Source organism: Panicum hallii, chromosome 8 (genome assembly GCF_002211085.1).
Source record: "Panicum hallii strain FIL2 chromosome 8, PHallii_v3.1, whole genome shotgun sequence".
NCBI classification, from domain to species: domain Eukaryota; kingdom Viridiplantae; phylum Streptophyta; class Magnoliopsida; order Poales; family Poaceae; genus Panicum; species Panicum hallii.
Genome location: NC_038049.1, coordinates 6068395 through 6093029, shown reverse-complemented (window position 1 = coordinate 6093029; position 24635 = coordinate 6068395). Strand labels below are relative to the sequence as shown.

The 24635-nt window shown below is 43.7% G+C and overlaps 2 protein-coding genes across 3 annotated transcripts; one reads left to right on the top strand and one right to left on the bottom strand.

The window, feature by feature from the left end:
- The first annotated feature begins 90 nt into the window (after window positions 1-90).
- Window positions 91-2165, top strand: LOC112903260 (probable protein phosphatase 2C 74). Of its 2 annotated transcripts, none has more exons than XM_025972494.1 (3): window positions 91-595; window positions 847-1062; window positions 1350-2165. In XM_025972494.1, exons 1-3 carry the CDS (start codon window positions 179-181, stop codon window positions 1869-1871), a joined length of 1155 nt encoding a protein of 384 aa, XP_025828279.1. In that variant the 5' UTR covers window positions 91-178; the 3' UTR covers window positions 1872-2165. The 2 variants fall into 2 exon arrangements, with proteins under 2 accessions (XP_025828279.1, XP_025828278.1); XM_025972493.1 differs by having other exon boundaries at window positions 1347-2165.
- Window positions 2166-17269: 15104 nt separating this feature from the next.
- On the bottom strand, window positions 17270-18160 carry LOC112903323 (ethylene-responsive transcription factor ERF022). The gene has a single exon (XM_025972564.1). It carries the CDS (start codon window positions 18006-18008, stop codon window positions 17415-17417), a length of 594 nt encoding a protein of 197 aa, XP_025828349.1. The 5' UTR covers window positions 18009-18160; the 3' UTR covers window positions 17270-17414.
- Window positions 18161-24635: the final 6475 nt, after the last annotated feature.

Here is a 24635-nt window from a genome sequence, read left to right as displayed (position 1 = left end):
CATCGTCTCTCTCACTCCAGATCGAACCGGGATCAGCTAAACCAGTTTGACCACCTCGCTCCTCCGGCCGGCGCTTCCGGTGATGACGCTGCACACCACCGTCCGCTTCTTCTGCTCAGTCGTCGCCGCCTTCGCGCGCCTCGTGCGCGAGCTCCGCAGGGCCGCGTCGTCGTCGGCGATGTCGTCTCCCGTCGGCCTTATTGCCACCGCGCCGCTGCCGCTGCGTAGGAAGACGAAGCTCGTGGCCGCGCTCGCGCCGCCGCAGCCGTCGTCCGTGGTTGCCCGTCCGGCGGAGGTGTGCGACGCCGTCGTCAGTGGAGTCGGGGCGGTAGATCAGCCGCAGCAAGCTGAGAGCAAGAGGAAGAAGACGACCGCGTGGTCGGCGAGGGGGCGGCCATCGAGGCTCGTCATACCGGTGGCGGATGACGCCGGCGAGCTGGCCGCCGGCTGGGGCGCGGCCGCCGCGCCGGTGAAGGAGGCCGACGTGGAGGTGGAGGGCGAGGGGTTCTGGCTGGCGAGTAGGGCTGGGCCGAGGCATGCGATGGAGGATGCCTACTCGGTGGTCACCCACAAAAATGGTGGTGATTCCCAGCTGGTAAGGTTCTTTTTTTTTTCTTTTGGGAAACCTCATGAATTCTCGAGCATTGAGTTGCTTTCAGCTATGCAAATCTAAACCCTAAACACATAAAGAAATGCAAGGGATCACTTGTTTACTGATGATGATCTGATTGGAACATTACTGCACTAATTGGCACATTATTAATCTTGATGCGTTTTGACTTTTGACCGAGTTACGCGAAGCACTCAAGTAGCAGTTAATAAACATTTCCCAACTTGTTACCGCAGGCATTCTACGGTGTCTTCGACGGGCACGGCGGCCGCGCGGCCGTGGACTTCGTCTCCCAGCGCCTCGGCCAGAACGTCGTCTCCGCGGTGCTCGCCGCAGGGGCGGAGAGGCGCGACGAAGCATCGTTGGTGGTGGTGGAGGACGACGACGCTGTCTCGGCGGCGATCAGAGCCGCCTACTTGGCCACCGACAGCGAGCTCCTCGCGCAACATCAGGTGCGTGTGCGTACCACGACGGTGACTGCTATAGCACGTTGGTTTCTTCGTTCGTTTACCGGGTCTAGGCACTTTTTTCCAACGTTGAACGCGTCAAAAGGGTCTGTTTTGGCTCGTTGTTGCCACATGTTTTTGGATGCCCATCTGATCGCGACTAGGGTTAGCAGTCGATCGAGCACGTATTTCCTTAGCGTTGCCGGGGAAAAAGAATGATTTTTTGAAATTTAATTTCAATGTGAACGAATGAAGATAATAACGTCCGGTTTGTTGATCTTTGGACGCAGCAGGGTGCGAGCGGCGGCGCGTGCGCGGCGACGGCGCTGGTGACGGGCGGCGACCTCTACGTGGCGCACCTGGGCGACTGCCGCGCGGTGCTGAGCCGCGACGGCGGCGCGGCGGCTGCGCTGACGGCCGACCACACGTGCGCGGCGGAGGGCGAGAGGGCGCGCATCGAGCGCGGCGGCGGCTTCGTGAGCCGCAGCGGCAGCGGCGTGTGGCGGGTGCAGGGCAGCCTGGCCGTGTCGCGGTCGTTCGGCGACGCGGGCCTGAAGCGGTGGGTGCTCGCCGAGCCGGCGGTGGCCAGGGTGCCCCTGCGCGCCGGCTGCGAGTTTCTCATCGTCGCGTCCGACGGGCTCTGGGACAAGGTGGGCAACCAGGAGGCCGTCGACGTCGTCTCGAGGAGCCGGAACGCGGCGGCGACGTCGTCCGTGGCACGTTCTTGCGCGGAGCTCGTGGACATGGCGCAGCGCAGGGGGAGCAGGGACGACGTCACCGTCATGGTCGTCGACCTCGAGAGGTTCGTGAGATAAAAGTGACGGAGCTGATGATGGAGGCACTAACTGAAGTGACGAGCTTAGTTAGCAAATTTGAGCTGATGGAGGTTAAACGGAGCTTCTTGATTGATTGTAAATATGCGGTAAACATCATTTTTTTTTCTGTCCCTCCCGATCTGTAAGTATACGTAGCAGTTAGGAATGCAGTGTTTGGAGGGTACAGAAAATTAGGAAGACACTTGCTTTCTGGCAGGTAATTGTTACTTCTGTTCTTGTTTAAGGAATGGTTGGTGGTGTACAGATAACTCATTTGAATTTAAGCTCTCGGACGGCAGGAAAATGTTTTATTTGTGTTCAACTGCTGAGCTTTGAAAGTGTTGCAAAACACCAAATCGGACAGGAATTGAATCTAGCTCCTGCCTCCGAGCATTTTGTTTCTCTGCTGCTTGCCAAACTTGTCACACTCTCTCTGTTCAATTGTTGCTCCAGGATTTTAATTTCCCCAGCAAATACGCTACCTAGCCTGCTCCAAATGTCTACAGCGCAAGTAGTCACTTCCTCGCTGACTTTCGCTGCTCCATTTTAAAATGTAATTGTAGTCTCCTACGGGGGAGACTCAAATTGCTATTTCAGGTGCGTGAAAATTGAATGATTCTGAGGTCATGGTTTCAAAAGAAAAAACAAAACGTCTGCAGCATTAACGCTGGAGTTGTAACACTGTGTTTCATGTTTCGTCAATCTACGGCATGGATCGAAAAGAGGCATCGATCGAAAAGCGGATTTTCCAGCATCGGAGAACAATCTCTGTAAGTAACATCAGTGAATAACATCTTCAATGACTGCACACTGAATACGTCGAATGACGCAATACAAAATTTCAGACACCTGAAATATAGAGGTGTGCTCCAATTAAAGGTGCAAAGCCATGTTCAACGACTTCATCAAGGCTTGAACGAGAGCGTCGCTGTCTTCATGTTTCAGCATCGAACAATCCGTCCGGGGTTGGTCAAGGAATTTATTTTGTACTTGCATGTATTCAGTAAACCTGAAAAAACAGACGGCGTCGCACGAAGCAGGCAAAACCACAGAGGAATGCGTCAGCCTGCCGGCCAGCTTCCGGATCAAAATAGTACTTGGCACGACAAGTCTTCTGATGGGCACGTTACGTGCGTAGAAGGTCTAGAAAATCAATTGCATTACTGCGCGCATAAACTTAACGTACATAATTTCCATTGGATAAGGTAGATTGTATCAACCGGTAAACATCTCTTGCAGAATGTGTATGAAGAACTTTATGCGCGTTGCTAGAAAGATTGTTTATTTTTCTCCTTCGTTCTCAGGGATTCGAGTTGTTGGATGTTGCAGCTATCCAAGTGTTTGTGTTATTCCCCATCAAAGTTGATACAAGGTTTCAACTTTCATTTTTTACGATCTGCTCCATTCATTTTTTAGCTGCGCCGGGGCAAGTCCAGTGAGTGTACGGTCCAGATTACCAGAGACGAAAAACAATCATTGTTCTATCATATAGGTCCTTAAAATTTTTAAAATACACATATTCCTCTTAAAACATGTTACCACTATTATTAGAGGTCCAAATCATTCTAATCAGCAAGTATGTATGCCTAAAATGTTCCCATGCTCTTCTACATGCTCATGGTATTGCTGATGATGCCCCATATGTCGATAAAGCACCATGCTTGCATGTGACATAAACAAGTTTAATGAAAACTATAGTGATGTGGACCTGACCGGCAAACTTTAACAAGTTTAAGAGTGTAGGGACGACCTATATGACACTATGGAAAAAGTTTAATGACCACCAGCATATTTTGCTCTTTAACATAATTCGAGGCCTATTTGAGAAAAAAGTGCTAGTACATTTATCTATCAATAAATTGTGTTGTACAAGTACTTCATATGCATGCATGACCGTACTTTCCTCTAGAAGAAAACATACCAGTTCAACTCATGTTCCAGCATCAATCCTATACTATGATCATAGAAGTGCTACTATTCAACTCTTTAATCTACCTATCTTTGTCTTAATAGAAATTTAAAATCTAACAGCCGTTGTTCTTGAGTTGGTATCCACGGCTCAGTCCCCCTGCAGGCCCAGCCAAGGTATAGACTTTTTCCGAGCCCGAAATTGAACTGTTCTCCCATTACCACTTTCGGCAATTTAACGCCTGCAGCATTGTTCAACTGTGACTGGTTCTCAAATCTAATTATTAGATCAGAGGAAACTGTAAACGCTACATGCAGTTGGTACACATGCAGACTTTTATAGTTGACTTCTTAGAGTGTGGGAAACAATATAATTAGAATGCATGCATTATTTACTGGAATACTGTATCGATAAAAAAAGCATTTTAAAAAGGGTGACACTACCTAATAGATATCTGAAAATAACGTTTTGCCGAGAAGGTGATCCAACGCACTACGCCGAGTTCTCTCTTCTTTCTTCCACCAACACAGCCCTCTTCGTTCACTCTCAAGAGCATCCCTCTTATCCCTGTCCTTCCCGTCTTGATCCAGCTGTCTCCTAGCTTTAGGGAGGTACTCTTGTTTATATAGAGAGATAGCTATAGTGGAGACCAAGCCTTTAGGGAGGTACTCTCGTTGTGAGAGAGATGTTAGGTTAGGATTTTAGAGATGGAGGTAGGGGGAGGCCTGCCCCCCTCTCCCACCCCATCCCCGCCACACACACATTTTTCAGCCATGGATGAAGAAGAGGGAGAAGAAAAGGAGGAGGAGGAAGATAAGGAGATAAGGGAGGAAGAAGGAGAAATAAGCCCTCCTAAATTGAACTCTTGGGTCTGCCACTTGATGAAGACTTTTTGTTTGAGTATTTTGCTATCCATTGTTTTGATTAGGCAAGGAGTGACTTATGGACGGATAGCTTGGAGCAATCCAAAGCTCAATTTTCTGAAAAACTATTCCCTCCTCCTAAGATTTGAAATTTCTCTTTCTGAGATTTTCGGGGCTATTTTTGATATTTTCGGGGCTAGAACATGTGTAAGCAAGTCTAAAGTGATCCTCTATCAAATTCCTCGCTTGAGCACCCCAAAGTTTCTGGGTTTTCTAGATTTTTTCCTGAAATATGCAAAATTATTGATGGATTCCTGATCTTTTGGAGTTCTTCTCTGTGGATCTATTTTCCCCTATAGAGAAGAGATTGTGGTTTAAATTTCGGGTGAACCCATGTTGTTCTGATCGAGTTGGAGCATTTTGGAGGGGAATTCGAGCTGTTGACTGTTGTTTGCCTGTGTCGCTGTTGTGTTCGTCTGTTCTGCAGGTTCGACAGCAGCTGCTGCACCTCGACCAATAGGCCAATGACGGCTGTCCCTCGCGCAGGTAAGCAGCAAGGTGCCGGTCGAATTCTCAGGTATTGAAGTCGCTTTCATATATCAGTGATCATTATTAGCCTTTGGATTTACATGAGAGCACCTGCAGCTTGCATTTGTTTTCTGAAATACAGAGGGAAATCGAATGAAAACAAGGGGTAAAATCACTCTAAGAAACAAAGATGCACCCATAAACAGAGAAAAACGTGTCATCTAATCAAAAGGATTTGTTTCAGAAGATTAAAGGGGCCACGACATGTACAGGACACCAATACGAAAACCATACAGAAAGCCAAAACTGAAATTGACAATATTAAACATACCTTGGAATTAGAAAACATTACAAATTCTTCTATTAATTTAATCAGTTTTATAGAAATGACAAGACAAGGGCAAACAACTTCAAAACGAACTGGAAAATAATGACAAGATAAAGATATTGTACTATTTTATAGACACAAAATAGAAAACTAAAATATATCAAAAAGACTGATACATGCGAACATAAGAAAGAACAAAGGTCTATAATTATAACACATAATTATACAAATAAATAAATCATACATTATTTTTTAACGTACTGACACTCATGTACACGCACGTACGTATGCACCCGTATGAACACTTCTGAGAGACGGGCCTAGAAGATTTTGAGTTTGATGAAAGCACTATAGGTATCTCGAGGGTCGACGGGTTAGACATATACGTACACTCATCTCTATAAATATGCCCACGCAATCCTACGAGCACATCCGAGAGAGAAGGGATGCACAGATCATGAAATTGATGAAGCAACCATTCACGTCTCTCGGTCGACGGGCACGTTCTCTTCATAATAGAATATTATCTAAAAGTATTTTTATGCTACTATTTCACGGCTTCCAGTGATTAGATTGATACCTAGGCATATTCTGTGATGTGTGCCTAGCACAAGAGCAGACCCAGGGCCAAGCTCCAACACCTCACATCAAAACAAATTACAGGCCAAAACAAGGGCCTATATGCTATTGGGCCGTATTCACTAACAGGCCGTAAATAATCACAAGAAACTGGCTCGAACTGCTCATGCACACATCCTCTGCGGACAGGGACCGAGCGACAAGCTGGACCGACGAGAACAGAAAAATCGAGTGACAGACAAAATAGAAAATTATTCGAGCAGCATTTAGGAATTCCGTTGAACTTTTAGATTTCGTGCGGCTTAAGTTGAGGATAATCCCATTTGCCTTTTCTATTTTTGCAGAAAAATTCATTGGCTCAGGTTAGAGTGACACTCTGTGTGTTCTCCACTTGTTCGTCCAGGCAGCTTCCCTACCTTTGCCTGATCGTGCCAAAACAGAGAAGAACAGAATGTTTGGTTGGACAAACTAAATAGTAATTGCAGGTTCCAACTCGTGATTTTAAACAAATAGATGAATCGTTGTACTACTTTTTCTTCTCTTAATATAAATTATTAAACATGTGTTAAAAGCGCGCACATTCCCGAAAACAATTGCTCATGATTTCAAATTTTCAGTGTGGAGCCAAAACTAACTTGTTTGATTGATACTAACGTAGTAACATACAACGAGACATGCATGCATATCTGTCGCCAAAATCGAAGGATGGCTACACGGCGAACTGTGGTTGAATTGAAGGCCCCAAAAAGCTGACCCAAAATCAACCCCGTACAAGTTCCGTCCGGAACGTACTACACCCAACGGCCAAACCGGCCATGGTACCAAGCATGCTTCTGGCCTGCCGACCACAGTCCTTACCAACATCCACAATTTGCACGCATGTCGCCATCAGAACGAGCACGGAGTGTCATAGATCCCAGATTACAGAAATGGTTGGCCGTCGCGAGAGGATCCGATGGCCGGAGGGAGATTCGCGCCGCGGCGGCGGCCATCGATGCGTCGTTGTCCCATCCCCATCCGGAGGAAGAAGGTGACGTTCTGGCGAGCCTTCTGCTGGTTGTTTTTTCAGGTGCTCACAAGCTTTTGTACTACTCACTTTCAGTGTGCCAGTCTGTACTCCAACAGCTACTACGGATTCTCAGACTTGCGACAACGAGTGAGCGAGCGAATCTGAACAAACGATCTCCGGAAGGTGATCGCTGCTCTTGTTTAGTCAGGGCAGGAGTGCGATTAGTTGTTTAACCAGATTCGATGCCCACCATGTGTTGGTGTCGCGCAGCAAGGAGAGCTCCTGTCCTTTTGCCTCCCAGCATGCGCAGGAGGGTGACAAATGTTGGGAGGCAGATTTGCTCAGTGTCTCCCATTGTCCCTTAGCTTGGGCCGATTGGGAAGTCCTTCAGTTTCCTACCTGCTTCCTGACGAATTTTTTATCGACTGGTGGTCGGATGAGAATTTGTCCGGCAAATCCCAACATTTTGTTGCTTCTCCTCAACTAAACATACCTGTCAATCTCATCTTCGTCAGTAAAAAAACAGAAACAGAAGATGTGCCTTCCATTTTTACCAAGGAAAAAGTCCATTTTACTCCCCTCAATGATTCACTTTGTCCACTTAACCCCCTAAACAAAATTTCGGCTCAAGCTACTACCCCAAAGTATTTCAATTGGTCCAATCTACCTCCTAATAAGATTTCTCTTTTTTATTTCTCCACTTACAAGTGAAATTTGAACTTAAATTTTGCAATGTAACTTATAATATGATGCCCTGTGCTAGAAAAATATGTTATGATTTTTTTCGTGAATATTTTTCATGCAGAATTGTATTTTTTGATTAATTTCGTGTTAAATATTTTCAAATTATGAAAATAACCATGAAAAATTCTTAATATATTTTTAACATATGACATCATGTTCTCTATCCACTCATAAAATTGGAACTTAAAGTTCAATTCATACGCGGAGAAACAAAAAAAAGAAATATCATTAGAGGGTAGATTGGACTAATTGAAATTGTTGGGGGAGTAAATTGAGCATAAATTTTGTTCAGCAGGTTAAATGAACAAAGTGAATTGTTGAAGAGAGTAAAATGGACTTTTTCCTTTTACCAATAATATCGTGCAATTATCGGGTCAGATTAATGGCCAAGCAAAAAAAAATCCACCCCTTCTTTTTTTTTTTGCTGCCTTTCTTCTTGAGCTTTCATTGTTGAGTGAAAATAATGCAGCAGGAGGTGATATCTCATATGTCCCAGACATATACAATAGGACATGTTGGCCATGAAATTGATATTATTATATTAACAATCGAATGCTGATAATAACGTGACATCAGTGCAATCAGATACAATTGAGTGAAAATAATGCAAATGTATGCTTGATTCTTTCTTTTTTTGCAAGGACATTTAGGAGTACTACGAAATGATGATATCAAGTTAACTGTTATCTTCACCCCTTCTGGAAGAACATGATTCTAAAATATCTCAGGCTGATACATGAAAAGCATTGTTACATGGGTTCATTTGCAAATTGCAATGAAGATCTTTCATAAAAGTACAAATGTATGCTTGATTCTTTCTTAAACATGTGCAGTATCCAATATTTCGTAGCAAGATTACCCACTGATAAATGCATAGTAGGTCTGTACTTTTCCGAAACTTTTTTGGGTTGATTCATTCAACTGCGAATTGCCCTGCATGGCTACATCTACAAAATAAAAGAGATCTTTGAGAACATATATGAACTTTCAACCTATAGCTAATAATTTGCTCCAGTACTCCTAAAAAAACTCTCAATTTTTTGTTGCTACATAGTGTACACAAATATACTTGTTCAAACTTCAATTTCCATTCCCATCCTCACTTTTGGAAATGTTAACATTTTTACCCTTGGTGTATTGTTACATGATGACACAGGATGTTAAATATACGACCATTCGACATGAATTTTTCTCAACTTTATTGTACACAACTATATGAACTTCAGGCTTGTAGATAAGCTCGAACTTGTGTTTGAACTAATAGAAATAATGAATTTGCATAGATTTTCAAGATATAGTACTCAAATAAATCACTAAAATACACCTAGACAATTAGAATTTAAAAAGTTGTTGTTACTTTTGCAAATATAGGTCTAGTAATGAAATAAAGTAATAGCAATATTGTGCGTTTGATTTTTCTATAGAATAGAAATAATTAAAGACTCATCATTAAATGTGTAGAACATAGGCAAGTATGTGTTGGATCACTTGATTCTTATTAAAATATTTTATTTTTTTAACTTATATATACAAGTTGAATTTTTCAAGCTATAAAAAGAATATAAGTTTTTTGAAGCCGTCAAGTCTTGAAAGTTAGTGATAATTGCGGAGTTTACAATCAGGTGAAACTTCACAATATCCTGTAAAATAAATTCTCTACATCGGAATGAGGCCCGATTCCCTATGAAGATTTGTACATTTCTCTGTTTCATATTTTCCATACTGAAAATAATGAAGATCGTCAAGAAAAATTAGTGTTGACATTCCATGCTAGCTTTCTAGATTGTATCAAAGAATTTCAAAGAGTGATCCCATGATATACCACTTTTTAAGAATCCATACTATACCAAAATACTTTAATGAGTCGAAGCGGGGAAACATTCTGAATGTTCATGTTTCTCCCCTATAATTGTTGCATGTCTAGCGCAACAAAGATGGCCCTTATTGGCGAGGGGACAATATTAAGGGAATTACCTTCATATGCTGACTTGAAGGGACATTTAGAAAAAGGAAGAATATGTGACTCAACTGACATTATTTATTGTAACTGACATTCATATGCTCTTGGGGCCGTTGTGACAGTCTTCGGTCTGAAGTCGTTCTCCAGCGACAACGTGCAATGTTCATCAATCCATCACATCTAGAATCCTTACTTAGTAATGCTAAAAGTATATACTTGTACATGATTAGTAACATAACAAAAATAAGCGTATACATACATGATATATCCCTTCAAATTCATAAGATGACTCCACGGTGAACTGGATAGTACCAATCAGCAACAAGTGCAAGCGCGGCTCTCCATAGACCGGAACTCCATCCAACGGCCATGGTACGTCGTACGACAGCAGAGGTCACCACTCATCATCACGCATATGCATGCTTCTAGTTCTAGGCTGTCGACCACAGTGCGTTGCCCACCACAAGATCGAATACACACACATGTCACCATCAAATGAGCATGGAATGTCATCCCAGATTACGGGATCTCAACTTTCAAAGGCCAAGCAGGTAAACAAAATGTGGTTGGCCGTCGCACGGTGTGACAGCGAGGTGAAGAGCAGGAGAAGGTTAGCCGTCCTGCTATCCAAGGAAGACGCCGTTCTGGTGAGCCTTTTGGGTCCTTTCTTCACGTGTCCGCGAACTTTTGAACTCACTTTCACTCTTCCAGTCTGTGCTCCAACAACTACTACTTACTAAAATGTGATGACAATATCGATCGTCAGGCTACAGACGAATCTGAACAAACGATCTTCTGAAGGTGATTGCTGCCTTTGTTTAATATCAAGTGCGGGGCGGAGGGCGATTAGTTGTTTAATCAGATTCGATGCCCGCCAGCCATGTGTTGGTGTTTCGTGCTGCAGGAACAACCGTGCATGTCCTGACTTGTGTTTTGGCCATGGAGATGAGCAACAGGATGAGTGTCATGTCCTTGCGTGGTGTACTGGTGTGTGTCTTCTCCTCTCACGCGGTAGCAGGGCGCGTGAGTGTGACACGATGGGTGACCGGTTTGCTCAATGTTCCTTCCTCCTTGATTGGACGGATTACAAAGCCCTTTGATTTAATTTCCTATCTATTCCTACTTCCTTCCATTAGGACATCATGTTGTTGCTTGCCAACTACTGTAGGCATCTTCAGTTAAAAAAAAAGATAGAGAAAAGTTGTCCATTCAGTAAAAAAAAAGATAGAGAAAAGGTGCACATTTCTATCGATAACATCATGCAAAAAAAATAAAATAAAAAAGCCCACACCATCTTTTTCTTGTGTTGTTCCATTGGTGCTGTCTACCCGTCATCTGATATGGTCGAAAATGTGTTACACCCGGTTTAGAAAAGATAACCGAATGCATCCCATATGTACGCCAGAATCAAGTACCGCACATACAGTAGACGTCACAAGCGAATATCCGAAGCAATGCATTAACGAAATAGAGTATAATAGCACTTTATTACATGACCGATAGTCTTAATCTTAAACGAATAAATAAACATCGATAAATAGCAGCGGACTTGACTGGGAGACATACGCCTAGTATTATTCGAAATCTTCGGGGAACACCGGACAATTATCTTGTTCTGAGCAGCATTATTTTTAATAAAGCAAGTGTGAGTACACTTATGCTTGGTACTCAGCAAGTGGAGAAAATTATATGACATGCAAGGCTATATTTAAGGAAAAGTTGACACAATTTGACTGCGATAAGCATTATTAGTTGGTCAAGTTTTAATTAGGCAAGCATTTGCTGAGTGTAAATATATAGCAACCCTTAAACAAGATATCTGAGGTAAAATAATCCACAGCATAAACAAGTAAATAAATAAACAAAGAAATATCGATTTAGATCATCTTTAAGTTTAATTATCATGTGAGTGTTCAAGCCGCTCTTAACCGTGAGCACGACTGATATATCAGTTTTCACTCTGCAGAGGTTGTACACTTTACCCACAATTCGTGTTTCCCTTAATGCCCGGATTTGCAAGGCTCTTAAACACTTCTAAGGTGAGTGGCAGGGATTCACTATGAGGCATTTACAAAGATTCTCTAACTTATGACAATCCGCTAAGGTTTCAAGTCAAAGCGGTCATATCTCTCCCTAATAAGACAGACGCCTTACCTAGGACCATATCACACTCTCAAGAGGACCGAGCTATACCCCGACGATGCAACCCCTCTTGCCCTTTCGGTAAGATCATCATAAGCTAAGGTTTCTAATTAATTAGCCAAGACCAGAGCCATGTAGTATTGTGGTTGCACTGTTTTCCTAGGTGGTTCTCCATGCTCCGATTAATTCAATAATATTAATTATAACTAATAAAATATTCCAGGATATGAGTAAACTAGTGTAGCATGACTTTCAGGTTATCCAACCAATCTAAGTAGGAGCAACTAGCGTAGCTACAATATAAATATAATAACCCAGGTTTAATCAAGAAAGTTCAATTGAAACTAGGCATATCCTTAACTTGGGATCCATCATATTCTAGACACATGCATGCATATAAAGTAAATATGTGTATTTATAAAGTTATTAGGACTGAAATATGATCAAGGACCACTTGCCTTCGTTAACGAACGGCTGCTGCTCGGGAAGGTCTTCAAAGCTCGGCTCTTGTGGACCCTCGAACTGCGTATCGTCTATCGTAGCATATAAATATATACAAGCAAACAAATACAATAAATAAGAAACAGTACACCAATCAATATAAACAGGATAAAATAATGTAATAAAGCTACTGCATATGTCGTAAGGATCGCATGAGTGCAAGAATCGATGAAAACGGAGTTAAAACGGAGAAATTAGGGCTAAAACATGATTTTAGGGGCTTATTTGTAGTAGATTTGAAACTAAAAGGGCTCTGACAGAAGAAACCGAGGGCTAGATTATAATTAAACCGTAGACCTAGGGGTTAGATTGTAAAATAGAAAGATCCAGGACTGCGGGTTCTATATTTAAATAAGTCAAGGGCCTAACCAGAAGAAAAATGATCTATTCGTGAATACTTTTGAACTAACATGGACTGCGGATTGATTTCCAAAAAACTTAGGGCTAAACCGCAAAAAGATCATGGGTTGACCAGTATTGGATCTGTTTGACTCGGGTTGGAACGGATCTGGACCGTTGGTTCTGGATCTAAGGGCGGGGACGCGTGGAACGGCGCGGAGCGGTGGCGGGGGACGCCGGCGGCGGTCCAAGCGGCGGCGTGCGGCGGAGCCTCGTCGGAGAAAATGCGATGACGCGATTCCGGCCTCCGGTTTGGCTCGGGCCTGAACTGGGAGGTAGCGCGCGTGAAGGGGATCCCAATTGGGGGGTTAAGAAGGTGAGACAGCGACCGTGGATGGCGGCCGGCGGTGAGAGGCGGCGCGGAGCGACGGTGAGCACGCGGTCGCACGGGGAAAGCGGGGAGAGAGGGTTTAACCGGCTGGGGAGGGTCGTTACCCCACGACGGAGCTCCTGCAGCTCACGGGCGACGGCGGGGAGCGGTGAAGCAGCAGCGCGGCTAGCTCCCGAACACGGCGGCGATGGCGGCGGCGGAGGAGGCTCGGGTTGCTAGGGTTTGCGGCAAAGGCAGCGGCTGCGGGTTGGGGCGAGGATCTAGGGCGCGGGCGGCGCCTTAAATAGGGGCAGCGGCAGCTCCTGGGCGTGCAGGCCCAAGGCGGAGCGTGGCGGGGTCGAGCCGGACTCGAGTGCAAGTCCGGGTCCGACGCGGGGGGGGGGGGGGGGGGGGAGCAAGAAGGGCCTGACAAGCGGGCCTGTCAGTGCAAGAGGGAGAAGGAGGGAGGGGCGCGCGCGGCTGGTGGGCCGGGTCGCAAGAGGAGGAAAGAGAAGGGAAAAACGAAAGGAAAATGGGCCGGCCCAAATAGGGATAGGAGAGGGAAAATAAAGGTTTTCCAAATGCTTTTGAATTTGAAATTGAAATTTGAATTCAAATAGCTAACAACCAATAAAACAATGCAATGAGGTATGAAATGCACAAATTCTATGTTTCCTTATAGTTCTTTTTATATATAAATAAAATACTATTAAGTGGAGGTAAATGTCCTAAATTCAAAAGAATTTGAATGAAACCTTATGAATTCTAAATAGAATCTAGCAAAGTTTGTTTAAACTCCTAGTTTGAAAATTAGAGCGTTACAAAAATACCTTCAAAATATGCTATACAATGATGACTCGTCAGCTGGGACTACCACTCTTTTTTTTTGGTGACTAAACTTTGCATCTTGCCTTTGCTCTTGAGCTTTCAATTCAGTCTCGAGTGAAAACGCGGCTGGACGGTCGTCAACTCGTCATATCTCATATATACCAGACATATAATTGGACATGCTGGCCATGAGACTGACGTGTTGTTTATTATATTAACCGTCGAAGTGACATCAGCGTGATCAGATACGTGTCGAAGTGACATGAAGTATGTTATCGCATTCATAGACGTAAAATGCATATCATCAGCTTTGGCTTCTCCTATACAAAATACAGATACTGCTGGTTAGCTATCCAGCTAGGATATGTCATCATCTTATTTTAGTTTAGTGGATGCCATGCGTGTTTCTGAATATCTCGGTTCATGGTTACAGCCTCAGTCACAGGATCAGGTAGACTATTCTGAATCAAAGACCTGATACAAAGTCTTTCAACCAAAACACTAGGAAGGTTGAGGGCTCTACATATGGCTATGTTTCCACGATGAGACACTGCGCCAAAGGCATCATCACTGCCGGCCTTGTTAGGGAAGTGGAGCAGGGCCTTCGCCTGAAACCTCACCTTTTGGCCGAAGTTAAAATTAGCAAAACGAAAATGTATCAGTCAGTTTTTAGTTGCAGTAAATTTTTCAGTTTTCCCAATTTGTACTTAGCCAAATTAAAGGCATCGAAATTGTACTCCTACCTTTGAACGAAGGCGAGGGATGGCACGGGATCGTATTACTGTAGACAATTTATTCTTGACTTCTGCACAACTTGCATGATTGCTCATAATTATATGAACTCCGTCAATCCTCAGAAAATATGCTCAAATACATATACAACGACCTTTTGCGCAGAGAGAGAGAGAGAGAGAGAGAGAGAGAGAGAAGCAAATGGGCAACCTAGGCTGGCTTCTCCATGCAGAGCATACTTGTGTAAGCTGGAAGGAAATATGCATGCAGATGAACCCATGCTTAGTAAATGTGCATCCCTTGTTGCGTGTGACATGGCCGCGTGGCCTTTGCCACTGCCCATGCAAATAAATTTTGCTGGGTTCAACTTCAAACCGCTGGTAATTTATTTGGAGAAGCCGATAAATGTTGTTGTTGTCCAGCGCATTGTGGTTTATAGCGAAACCTGCAGTTTATTTCCACAGATTTATAGCGAGGACATCAAAGGACATGCGCATGATTTCATAAAATTTACAAACAAAAGACATCAAAGAAATCGGCTAAAAAAAGATAGAGACAACATCAAAGAAAGATGTGTGTGTGAGAGAGAGATAATGTGTGGAGATATTTTGACTATGTCTGATATCTAAGTAAGGTTAGCGAAATATAAGGTATGCATTTGAATATTTTGATAATAAGTAAAGAAGGTGAACTATTATGGATATGTGTGTAACTTTTGTGTTAAGTGTTAACTATGCCGGATAATACCCTTCGTGTGAGCATATGTGTTCTTGTACTTTTCACGTGACTGAAAAACAAGAAAAGTATAAGAACCCAAATGCTCATTAGGTGAGTTTATGGATATAAGTGAAAAGTGTGGAAAAGTTTAAGAAAACATGATGAAGATAAAAATAAATAGAAAAAATGGCAATTGATTACAGGCTGTATAATTGCAGGGTAGGATTCATCATGTCTAGCGATTTCATTATGGGAAGAAATTAAAAAAGGGAGAAGGTTTGGTGTGGTCGTAAGGATCAGCTAGTAGAAATGTGATTTCTGCATTTATGCTGGTGGTTCCTTAATACAACCGCCAGTATATATAAATCACATTTTTACTGGCTGTACCTTAAGAGAATCACGAGTAGAAATCATTCACTAGAGGTTTTTTCCCATCGGTGAAAATGGGTGATTTCCAGTGATGCTGAGCTAGTGACAATTCGGTATCCGTCACTAGAGAACCGCAGTAACAACAATGAAGCAGTAGCTCTCTATCTACTAGTACATCCTCAGTGCTCTACAAGCAGCACCAAGAACGTGATGAGTAGCCAAACAGTAGAACACGATCGAATAATTAAGCCTAGCTTCAGTCCCCCATGAGTCCAACAGTAGTGACCAGATAATGCAGGCATTATGATTGATGCCCGATCAAGAGCTTTGCTTCCAGTAGCAGCACAATAGTTCTCAGGGCCAGCAGGAGACACGGCAATCTCCATGCCTGATTCCGTGCGCTGAACCTGGACGCGTGGGTTGACCGGCTCCTCCTCCTCTTTTCACGTCACGGCGCAGGTGCGTGTACGAAGCGGCCGGATGAATCGTACGGGCTTGGGTTGGGTCCCAGGACATCTGACACTGTCGCTAGGGAGATCAGCATCAGGGAAACTTCAGGCTCATGTTCCTCTGATACCATCGGTGGTCTTTTATACGGATTCCTCGTTTGGTATGCACACAAGAGAATCTCTTTGTTTTATCATGCGTATATGTATCCACACAAGACGCGTACAGCATTCTTTAGGTTTATGTTTGTTTGATTCTGCCAACTGAATTTCTGATATTGTGGTTTGTACACGTTGAGTTAAAATTTAGGTGTTGTGGTGAAAATGCAATACTTTGCAGCAGTAGTTAGAACCATTGTCATCAACATTATGAATGATAGGCTTGTTACTATAGTTGGGAGGTACCGTGCGGTATCTTTTTTAGTATTGGTCCCACAAATTTTGTACTTTTTTAAGGTACATCTTATATCTTAACTATTAATTTTAGCATGATAAACGGTCATTTATTCCAATCATAGTAAAATTTCTCTATGAATAAGTATAGATTAACCCGGTGAGCAAGTTATGTCTGAAGATCGTTGCGTCCATGCTCACTGGAGCAGCACTCATTCATGCATGACTGATGGATTAAACTTATATAGCTCCTGCATCTTGCTGGTGCAAAATACAGACTTTTGCAGAGCTTCTTCTACTGGGCAAGCGAGTTTGCTGTAAATGGAATCACATTGAAGAGGCGAATTCGGTATGAATCGTAGGCGTGCGAAAATCGTAAAAAGAAACACTTGGCCTCCGTGATAAATAGGCTACAACAAGTTCATCTCAGTGCAAAATCATTACTTTTGCAATCATACATATTATTCTGCATTGCATTGCATTTGAACTCCTCATCCATGAGAGAGAACAGAAAGAATTACACATCATACATATTGTTTTTTTTTACCCACGTGAATTGCACGTGCTCGCTAGCTAGAGCATCGCTAACTACCAAGAAATTGCACACTGACAGGACCAGAGATGTCCAGAAACAAAGAAAAGGATCATCAGAACATTCTTGACCGTGATTATGCTCTCTAGAATACCTCATTAATCTATTTATGGTTTTGGCAAAGATTAAGTATGTTTCATCACACCTCTAAAAACCAAAGGATGTGAAGATGCATCAGCTGGGTGGGCCCGGGATCAGCAGTGCCAGACAGGTAGGTCCCAGAGATTGCCCTGGGCCCACTCGTCATTGTCCGCCGTATTGCCCTCCCATACAGGCGGGGCCATGAGCATGGCCTCGGCCAGCTCAGCCCACATCTTGGGCGACTCGGGCGCCAGCTCGTCGGTTCCGAGCAGGACGTCCCAGGCGACGTCGTCGCCGAGCAGCAGGTCGGGGCTGCCGGCGCTGCCGCAGGAGCTGTCGCTGTCGCCGCCGCCGGGGCCGGCGGGCTGCTGCATCACGAGGTCGGGCCGGAACCGGACCTGCGCCGCGGCCTCGAGCGCCGCGGCGCGGACGTCGTCGGGCTCGGCGGTGGCCGGGCGGCGGAAGTGGTGGACGAGGCCCGGGAAGTTGAGCCGGGCCTCGCGGCCGCGCAGGCGCAGCGCGGCGACGTCGTGCGCCACCGCGGCCATCTCCGGGGACTCGAAGCTGCCCAACCAGATGCGCGTCTTCTTGCCGGGCTCCCTGATCTCCGACACCCACTTGCCCCACTTCCTCTTCCTCACGCCCCGGTACTGCCCGGCCATGTCGCCGGCCGCCATGCCAGCGGCATTATCAAGCACCACCTCCATTGTTCTTGCAGTGATCAACTGATGACCAAGAAGGTTGTTCTTCCTCCGCTAGTTTTTCTTGCGAGGAGCTTAAGTTGCAGTCACCAAGCTTGAGCTGTATCAACAAGGAGCAATCTTTGCCTGTACACAATTGATGCAATGTTGCAGTGAGATGAGAGAGTTGGTGTTGGGATTGGGAGGTGCATGTGTGGATGTTTATATAGGGAGAGAGGAGAGAGGAGAGAGGGAGTGAGGTGTGAAGAGGAGAGAGAGAGAGAGGAGGGAGGGAAGGTGTTGTTGAAAGAGCGCATGGGTTCATGCATGGGGGAGGAGGAGGACAAGCGAGGTGATGTTTGAGCTGGGTGGAGACAGCTGGAGCCTGATACGTGTCCTTTTCCGAATTTCTTCTTTGTTCATATATATGTATATATATATAAATATATAATGGGTGTTGGGATATAAAAATATTTTAGAGAGAGAGCGAGAGGAGAGAGAGAGAGAGATTGTGCTGATGCATTATCCACCGGCAGAAGGATACCAGTCATCAGAGATGTTGGTTTGCTTTGGTTGGGGAGGGAGCTTCCTGGATAGTGCAAACGTCCTTGGAGGCTAGCAAGGATGTAGTGTGCTTGTCATTCTTAAGATTTGTTGCACCTGAATTTTTATATGTTTGGCGCTGCAGAAGTTGGGTTCTGCACTGTGGCTCTCTAAAATAGTGCTAGCACATCTATCTATTTTTGTTTTGAACACAAAATATTTCTGTCTGGCATCTTGTTAGTGATAATCATCCAATAACTTTATGCATGTGTTTAAATATCCATCACATATATGCATCTGCCATGGATTTAAAAGATAGCTGGGGAGACTGCTAATTACCGGGTCTCAGTAACCCTTTCACCATAAATATAGGGACTTAGCGAGTCTTCTCCCTCCTCGGAGTTCAAACGAATTAGAATTAGAATAGGAAAGGCTTTAAACAATGGCAGCACCCAACAACAATGGCGAGCTCCGATAAGAAAATCATGTACTGATGTATCCTCTGTAGTTTCAGGGGAAAAAAGTCAGATTTGACATTTTTTTCTCTTGATTTTTGCCCAATTTCAACCAAATTAAATTTATCGGGAATGTTTTCCAACTATTGGCGAAATATCGTCCTTTCGCATTATTCGCCAGCAGAAATAATTTTTCCAACTAATAGAGTTAATCCTGGTTGTGAGTTAGTTTCCCCTTCGTATATATACACGAATGCATATAACAAAACATATATAACCACAAATTAAATGAATAAAAATGTTATATCAAGGTAGCAGTATTTAATTTGGAGCTAGCACACACAACCTTCACCTGGTTGAATTTAGTGGCTCTCCATCAAACGAGGAGGGTAATACTTAATTAATAACTGGAATATTTACAGGCAACGTGACACTTTGACCACGCGCACCGAAACACATCACCTTTGTTTGTCTGTCCAAAGAAACCCTTTGTGGCACTGTCAACACAGCTGTAAATACAGTGCCACCAGCAATTAAAAGGCTTTGGAGGATACTAACGCAGGATGCGGCTTCACTTGCCTATCAACACCTGTCACGCCAGTGGCCCTCCACGTCACCCAGCACCGTCCCCAATTCTCGTACGCTTGTATTTTCACGTGTTCTTGTTTGACACACACGCAGCAGCAGCAGCAGCAGCAGGGTCAATCTTCACCGGATTCTCAGGTGGTACACTGGGACTACGTGACTAGGACAAACTGCACGTTGTCAAATGGGTAAAAAAAACTTTTAAATTCTATATATTATTATTTTGCATAACACTTGGCAAACCTAGGATCGAAGAGCAACCAGACGATCCTTCAGGGTCATCCTCAAATTAACAGAAGGCGTATAAATAATTTGACTTTTCACATTAACAGACAATTAAGAAGGTAGCTTTCATCTTATGGAACTTCTATGCATTTAGGTTTATATGTATGAAAGATTACAAGCTTTTAGCATTTGCATCAGATCCTGAGGATCTTGCTGGTAGAGGCCCCTTAATTATTATCTAGATAGAGAGGTGAACAGTTTTCATCAGAGAAAAAGGGGTGTCACCGTCACGTCGCAGCCACACGCGTGGGGGTTGGTGCTGGAGAGGCTGGCTTGCATTATGCAGGTAGGAGGAGAAATTAAGCATGGGGAGAAAGAAACCAAGTGAAACGACAAAGGAGGAGGCCGCATGCTGTGAAGGCAACACGTGGCACCATGGTTTGACCGGAGCATGGGTCTGTCCGTACGCCGCCCACCGCCGGAGTGGGCCACCGGCGGCCGCGGCGAACATCGCAGGCAGCAGCGGAGATTCACCTCGTGCTGTAGATTCACATGGGGCAGTGCACCGGTAGCTTGACTGGTTTCAACTCCCGATTTTAACTCAAAAGTCTTCTTTTCTCCCAGAACCTTTTTTTTTTGTAGTTCTGAGTTGGAACTTCCGGTGATTGTCAAGTACTCCGTTCCATTTCCATTTCTAAACATATTACATTTAGATCGAGCTAATTAGTTTATTTATGTGGTGTGAACCACCAAAGACTATATATATTTCTACGCATTTAGCATGTTCTTATGCTAATTTCTCGAGGGTGGCTACATCTGGACTTTCAAGATAATGATGCATCGAATAAATTGTTGGTGTAGTGTACTTAGGACCGGAGAGTAAAAAATGAACTTTGAGTATGTCTGTGCACGCGGGCAAATGAATGATCTCAGCAAATTTGTAAGTACTTTTGAATAACATGTGATTAAAATATTTTTCGAATGACATGAAAAAGTTTGTGATGATTGAGTCAAGTGGATGGTTTTTTTTCCGAATCTCAATTAACCATCATTGATTGGCCCAATTAATTCGGGTTGAGATAAGATAAAATGTGCTACTTTCTTCTACATGGAAACATACTGTGCTTATGGTTGCAATTGAGAAAAAACATGGCAATAATCAGCTAGTTGGGCTAATAAGAAATTTTAACAGGGTATACTATAGCAACAGTACTAAAGATGTAGGGATGTATCTAAAATTTTACTCTCGGACATCTAGGTAAACTTTACATAAGACGCCATAGGGCATCTTACCTAATTTAGATTAAAGAAAATGGAACCAGTATAGAAACTATTGTACCAAAAAAGAACATTACAATAATTTTTTGATAAAGTATTCTTATTCACCACATTAATCGCGACTATGTTCATTCTATGTTGTTCCCCTTTACCATCAATCCCGCGGCTAGAGCAAGAGATGACAAATATAGAACCAAGCAGGATGTGAATGAACCCCAATCACACATAGTATCTTTTGAAGACCCCAATAGTTGTCTATGTATCTCGATGAACTGCCAAAGAAACATCACGAGGTCGCACTTCATCCAACTCAGATTTGCTCATGTGCCGCCTTCTGTCAATACACAACCATAACCTTTCATCAGTGCTGCTACTAGAAAATCTCTAAGCTGCTAGCACCGTCTTCCGGTCCCGATCCATCTTCTTCTCTGACGAGGCACTAGTAGGGCGGGGAGGGGAGATCAATCCTTCTTGTAGCGAATTAGTATTTAGGTTTTTATCTGGAAAAAAAAGGTGTGTCTGTCTTTCCTTGCCTTTGTCAATAAAGATGATGATTGTGATCTTCTAGTGTTGGTCTTGCGCGATATTTTGTGGGTGCAGGACCTACAAATCTATAAGGACAGCAAGGAGTCGAGATCCTGCAGGCACACATAAGTTGCCCGTAGGGCCCGATCATGGCAACAGAATAGCCTGTATATATATATGCTGCAGTTTTGCATACCCAATAAATGATGCTAATATATTCACTTATGCATCATGAACTAATGAGTATTAATTAGTAGCTAGGATGGAATCATGGAGACCTCCGGACGCTGCAGAACTGTCGAAGTGCTAAAAATATCGAAACGATTAAATGAGGGAGCAGTACTTCTGGAACATTTCCTGTAGCATATATCCTTTGTTAGAACTCTGATATGATTTTTCTTTTTCTTTTATCTGGGAACTTCGATATAATTGTCCTAGCGACAACCTGAATTTTGGATCTAAAAAGACTTCTGCAATTACATTAGAATTTTATGAATTGCACTCCAAATTAATTTTGGAGAAAACATGCGACACGATCGAACTCCGTAGGAAACACCTGAATTGAATCTCCAAAAAACCATGTACATCATCAAGTCATCAACTCGTTTCCAAAACACCACAAACGTCGAGTTGCAAAACCATATTAGTACGGAAACATCGACATGTAATGTAATAATTCCAATGTAACAGTAGACTTGATTTATTAATGTCCTGGCCTATGCGTATAAAGAAACGACGCGGATGGACAAGGGCGTACGGAGGAATCAGGGCATCGGCATGGCGAAGCCAGGCCACACATGCGCCGCCGCGTGCGGCGGCACTGCACTGCCGGCCGCTGCCAGGGCCTCGCGCCGGCCGGACCATCGCTGGTCAGGCGCCGCGTGGGCCCACTGCACAGGCCAGGACGGCTCAGAGATAGAGTGGTATAGGACCCCCGCCGGGCGGGCAGCAGTGAATGCTTCGATCGAGCGAGCTACCAGCTCGTCAGCCATCAGCGATCGATCGAGGTGTGGTTATGGCTGGCCGATGAAGCAGGAGGAGGAGCTGTGACGCGCAGCGTTAATGGCGCTGGGGGCCTCGATCAGGGCCAGCTTGGATTTGGTGTGTTCGTCATGCTCTGATGCATCGGCCATGCGCCCGTGCATGCATCTGCCGAGGTCGACCGATCGAGCTGCGGCGGCCTGCAGCCCTGCAGGGGGGGTAGCTGAGGTTTGCAGCTAGCAATCATCGGGGTTCATTCAGTGTGCCCTGATGGGTTGCGTTGGCCGCTTGTTTTTGTCGTCGTTTTTCAGAAGTCAGAACTGTTTTTTTTTGGACGAACTGAAGTCAGAACTGGTCACCCTTTTAATTTCTTTGAAGTATTCATGTATTCTTGGCCATGGTTGATCATCGAGGAAGATTATTATGAATATTACAATTTTATCGCATAAAGTGGCAATTTTATTGAAAAGTCTAAATTACTCTATCCGTCCTAAATTATTAGTCGTTTTAGATTTTCTAGGTGTACAGTTTTCACTATGCATATTATATCTAGATACCTAACATAATTTACGTATCTAGAAAAGTCAAAACGACTAATAATTTGAAACGGAGGAAGTAATAAAAGAAATAAAAAAATTAAAATGGAAATGGAGCAGGAGAAACAGGTAACACACCTATGTCGATGTGTCTACAGGAGCATCAGCCACGTTTTCCGAGCTTCAAATAGTTTGTATTCCGTGCTGATTGGCAATGCGATTAGCATGAAGAAAACTACACTTAGGCCTTGTTCTATTTTCTCCTAATCTCTCTCAATTCTAGTTTCACGCCCAAAAAATAAAGAAAAAATATTACGAACCCCAAGAAGGCCCGCACACGCGAAGTCACGAGTCACAAGTCTTTTTACGTGCGTGCGCGGTTGCGAAGATTCAAACCCACGACCTCCAACCTTGCGTATAGCTTCCTTACCATTCCACCTATGCATTACATGTGATTAGGTGGAAGATATTTTTTCTTTTAAAATAACCCGTAGAGAACCATTTAGTACTGGGCTAAGACACCGGCCGGTACTAAATGTCACTATTTAGTACCGGATGATGTTATTGACCGGTACTAAATGGCCGCGCCATTTTAGTACCGGGCCAAAACACCAGCCGGTACTAAATGCAACATTTAGTACCTGCCGGTGTTTTGGCCCGGTACCAAGATGGCTCCGGGAGCTTTCAAATTTGGATCCGGTACTAAAATGGCTCCAAAGCAACTTTAATTTAAAAATTAACTGGTACTAATCGAATGAAAGCTCATTTTTCCAGCGGTGCCTTGGTAATCCGATCAAACCAAATAAAACCTTGAATGTTTGAAGAACGCCAAAACAACAGGAACCATCCACGCTAGGATACTATAATGAGAACCTTCACTGTTTAATCTCGTTCAGCTCTATTTTTAATTAAATAGATCTTCAAATTTAGTTCTCTTATGAACTATGGAAAAATTTATATATAACTCTGAACAAACCTTTGTTGATTCACTCATTTCCCCTTTTGTACGATACCGATTTCATTGTTGAAGAACATATGTAGCATATGCCATCACCTTTTGATCTGTCCAGGCACCGTAACAAGCTAGATGGCAACTCACCGGACAATCTCTTCTAGAAGATACTGTCCGAAGGTAACTTTTCTGTGGGGAAAAAAAAACTAAGTTGGAATGTAACCTTAATATTTTTCTTGAATTGGAAGATATGCACAAGCGTGTACAAGATCTCATATGATTTTGGCACACGTTTAGGTAGTATGTGCTCCTCCTTTGTGTGACGAAATCAGATGGTGATAGAATGCTTTACTGCCACAAAAGTGTATCGTTCAGAGGCGGTAGACTGATAGCAGCTAGAGATTCGGTGTACGTCAGCTTGCATCAGCAAAATTATTTTTTCATAGTAATTACTGAAATGTTGCAGAACTCTTTGCCTTGGTTTCATGGAGAATTTTTTTAAAAAAAATAAAAGAAAACAAAATACGCTTGAAGCTATATCCAGATTTTTCCCAAAACAATATGATGTAGCAAC

Bases quoted from the DNA above. Each gene is read 5' to 3' on its own strand.
- LOC112903323 (XM_025972564.1), bottom strand. From the start codon at position 18,008: ATGGAGGTGGTGCTTGATAATGCCGCTGGCATGGCGGCCGGCGACATG.
- LOC112903260 (XM_025972493.1), top strand. From the start codon at position 179: ATGTCGTCTCCCGTCGGCCTTATTGCCACCGCGCCGCTGCCGCTGCGT. The intron at 596-846 runs GTAAGGTTCTTT...TTGTTACCGCAG, and splicing joins ATGGTGGTGATTCCCAGCTG to GCATTCTACGGTGTCTTCGA. The intron at 1,063-1,346 runs GTGCGTGTGCGT...CTTTGGACGCAG, and splicing joins AGCTCCTCGCGCAACATCAG to CAGGGTGCGAGCGGCGGCGC.